Source organism: Lupinus angustifolius, chromosome LG19, assembly GCF_001865875.1.
Source record: "Lupinus angustifolius cultivar Tanjil chromosome LG19, LupAngTanjil_v1.0, whole genome shotgun sequence".
Classification (NCBI taxonomy): Eukaryota; Viridiplantae; Streptophyta; class Magnoliopsida; order Fabales; family Fabaceae; genus Lupinus; species Lupinus angustifolius.
Genome location: NC_032027.1, coordinates 5,950,080 through 5,952,006, shown reverse-complemented (window position 1 = coordinate 5,952,006; position 1,927 = coordinate 5,950,080). Strand labels below are relative to the sequence as shown.

General features: G+C 35.1%; 1 protein-coding gene across 1 annotated transcript; it reads right to left on the bottom strand.

The window, feature by feature from the left end:
* LOC109334769 (fasciclin-like arabinogalactan protein 11) lies at positions 303-1,309 on the bottom strand. The gene has a single exon (XM_019570699.1). It carries the CDS (start codon positions 1,237-1,239, stop codon positions 502-504), a length of 738 nt encoding a protein of 245 aa, XP_019426244.1. The 5' UTR covers positions 1,240-1,309; the 3' UTR covers positions 303-501.

Genomic DNA, 1,927 nt, shown 5'->3' with positions numbered 1-1,927 from the left:
ATTGGAAGTTTTATTACAACTGTCCAAACTTTAGGTTTTCTAATATCATGACTTAATTATTCCAACAACAAAATATGTTTTTCAACACTTAGAATAAGTGTTGTAATTGTTCAAATACTAAACTATTATTTGAAATATTTGGACTGTGACAATTAGCTGGACACTTTTTTACTGTCAAGTATCTGCAAAATTCAACTGCCAACATAATTTGGATTGGATGAGCAATCATTTCACTTTGGCAAATGTGCAATCCAGGTTTGAAGTTAAAAGCTCATGTTTGATTTTATGTTTTGCAAAGGAGAAACAATAGAAACTTTCAGTTTCTATGATGAGCAAAGCAAACACATCATTACAAAAAAGAAATAGCTTAACTTCTAAGTAACAGATTTGAATGAAACAAGCAAAATATTTATAATCAATCAACTACAAACTTGCTTGAGAATGAAAAAAAGGGAAAATAGAACACAAGAAAATGAGACAGTACTCACAGAAGAGAAACAATTAAACAGTCATGACAACAACAACAACAATTGCAACAATAAAGGTGACACTTTTCATTGTGAGGCTATTAAGTTCCACAGCACTGCTAGCATCAACCGAAGTATCTGACCCCGACGGCGCATCAGACGCCTGAACATTCTTCTTCGGCTTGGTTGGCGCAGGAGCCTCAGCCGGCGCAGCTGTAGGTGGTGCACTGAAAAGTGCCAAAGGAAGAAGCACCTTATCAACCTGATACACAGCAAGCTGGCTATCACTATATATAGTATTGGACACAGTTGTGTCCACTACACCAGTTGTTATATTCACTTGGTTCCCTGAGGTTGTAACATTCAAAGGGTACTCTCCATCATCACTACTCCCAGCTTGAGTGTGCAAGGGGTTACTAGCAGTTTGAAACTGTGAGATGCTATAAAGAGTAGGAAGTATATGGAACTGTATCAGCTGAACTTGTTCTTGTGTGGTGATGGAGTTTAGTGTCCCTGGTTTGAGGCTTGAGAAAGCATTATCAGTTGGTGCAAAAATGGTTAGGCCTTGGTTTGAGTTGTTGAGTTGTGCATTGATTCTGTCATCTACTTGTGATGCTTTGAGAAGCTTGATGAAGGTTGTGAATTGGCCTGCTTTCTCTAGGACTTGTGTGATGTTGGTTGGTCCTGCTGGTGCTGGAGCTAATTGAGCAGAAATTGTTTGGAACAAGATTATCATAATGAGCATGTTATGGAAATAAAATTGCTTTGCCATTGCGACAATCTCTTTGTGGATTGTGGAACCTTGGAGAAGGAGACTATATAATATAACTGGTTAGAAGTGGAAGGGTTATGTATATATATATACATAGATAGGTACATAATTAAGGAGAGGGTGGTGGAAATTGATATGGTAAAAGTTAGGTGAAAGGTTTCAATTAGTTGAAGGTAGGGAGATCCCCTCAAAAATCACTTTTGTTTATAAAGACAAGACAACATAGGGAGGCAGGGGAAGGGAGAATTGCTTTGGGAGGTAGAAAATACAGCAGGATTAGGATATTGATTGACATTGGACTGTAATAGGGGTGATCAAATCTATACTAGTTCAAAATAAAATTGAAAACCGGTCCAAAATAAATCAAAACTACAAAAGCTAACTCTAAAAATCAGACCGATCCAAATCGAATAATATTAATTTAGCTTATTAGGAATAAGTACAGATAGAGTTGTGTTTAGTGATGTTATCTAGTTAAAAAATATATTTAAGTTAAAAATTTAATAATTAAGTATGACCAATCACAAACAATGGCACATAAAGTAATATATTTTTTTGGGAAAGAAGATGTGAGACAGTTAATACTTAGTTCAATAATGTTTTGAAAGAAGCTAAAATACAAATTCAACAATGAATTAGTGAAATAGTAGATTCAATAATGTTAATCTAATATGATTAAAAAAATATG

What these genes read in the sequence shown, in the direction of transcription:
- LOC109334769 (XM_019570699.1), bottom strand. Translation starts at nt 1,239, where the DNA reads ATGGCAAAGCAATTTTATTTCCATAACATGCTCATTATGATAATCTTG.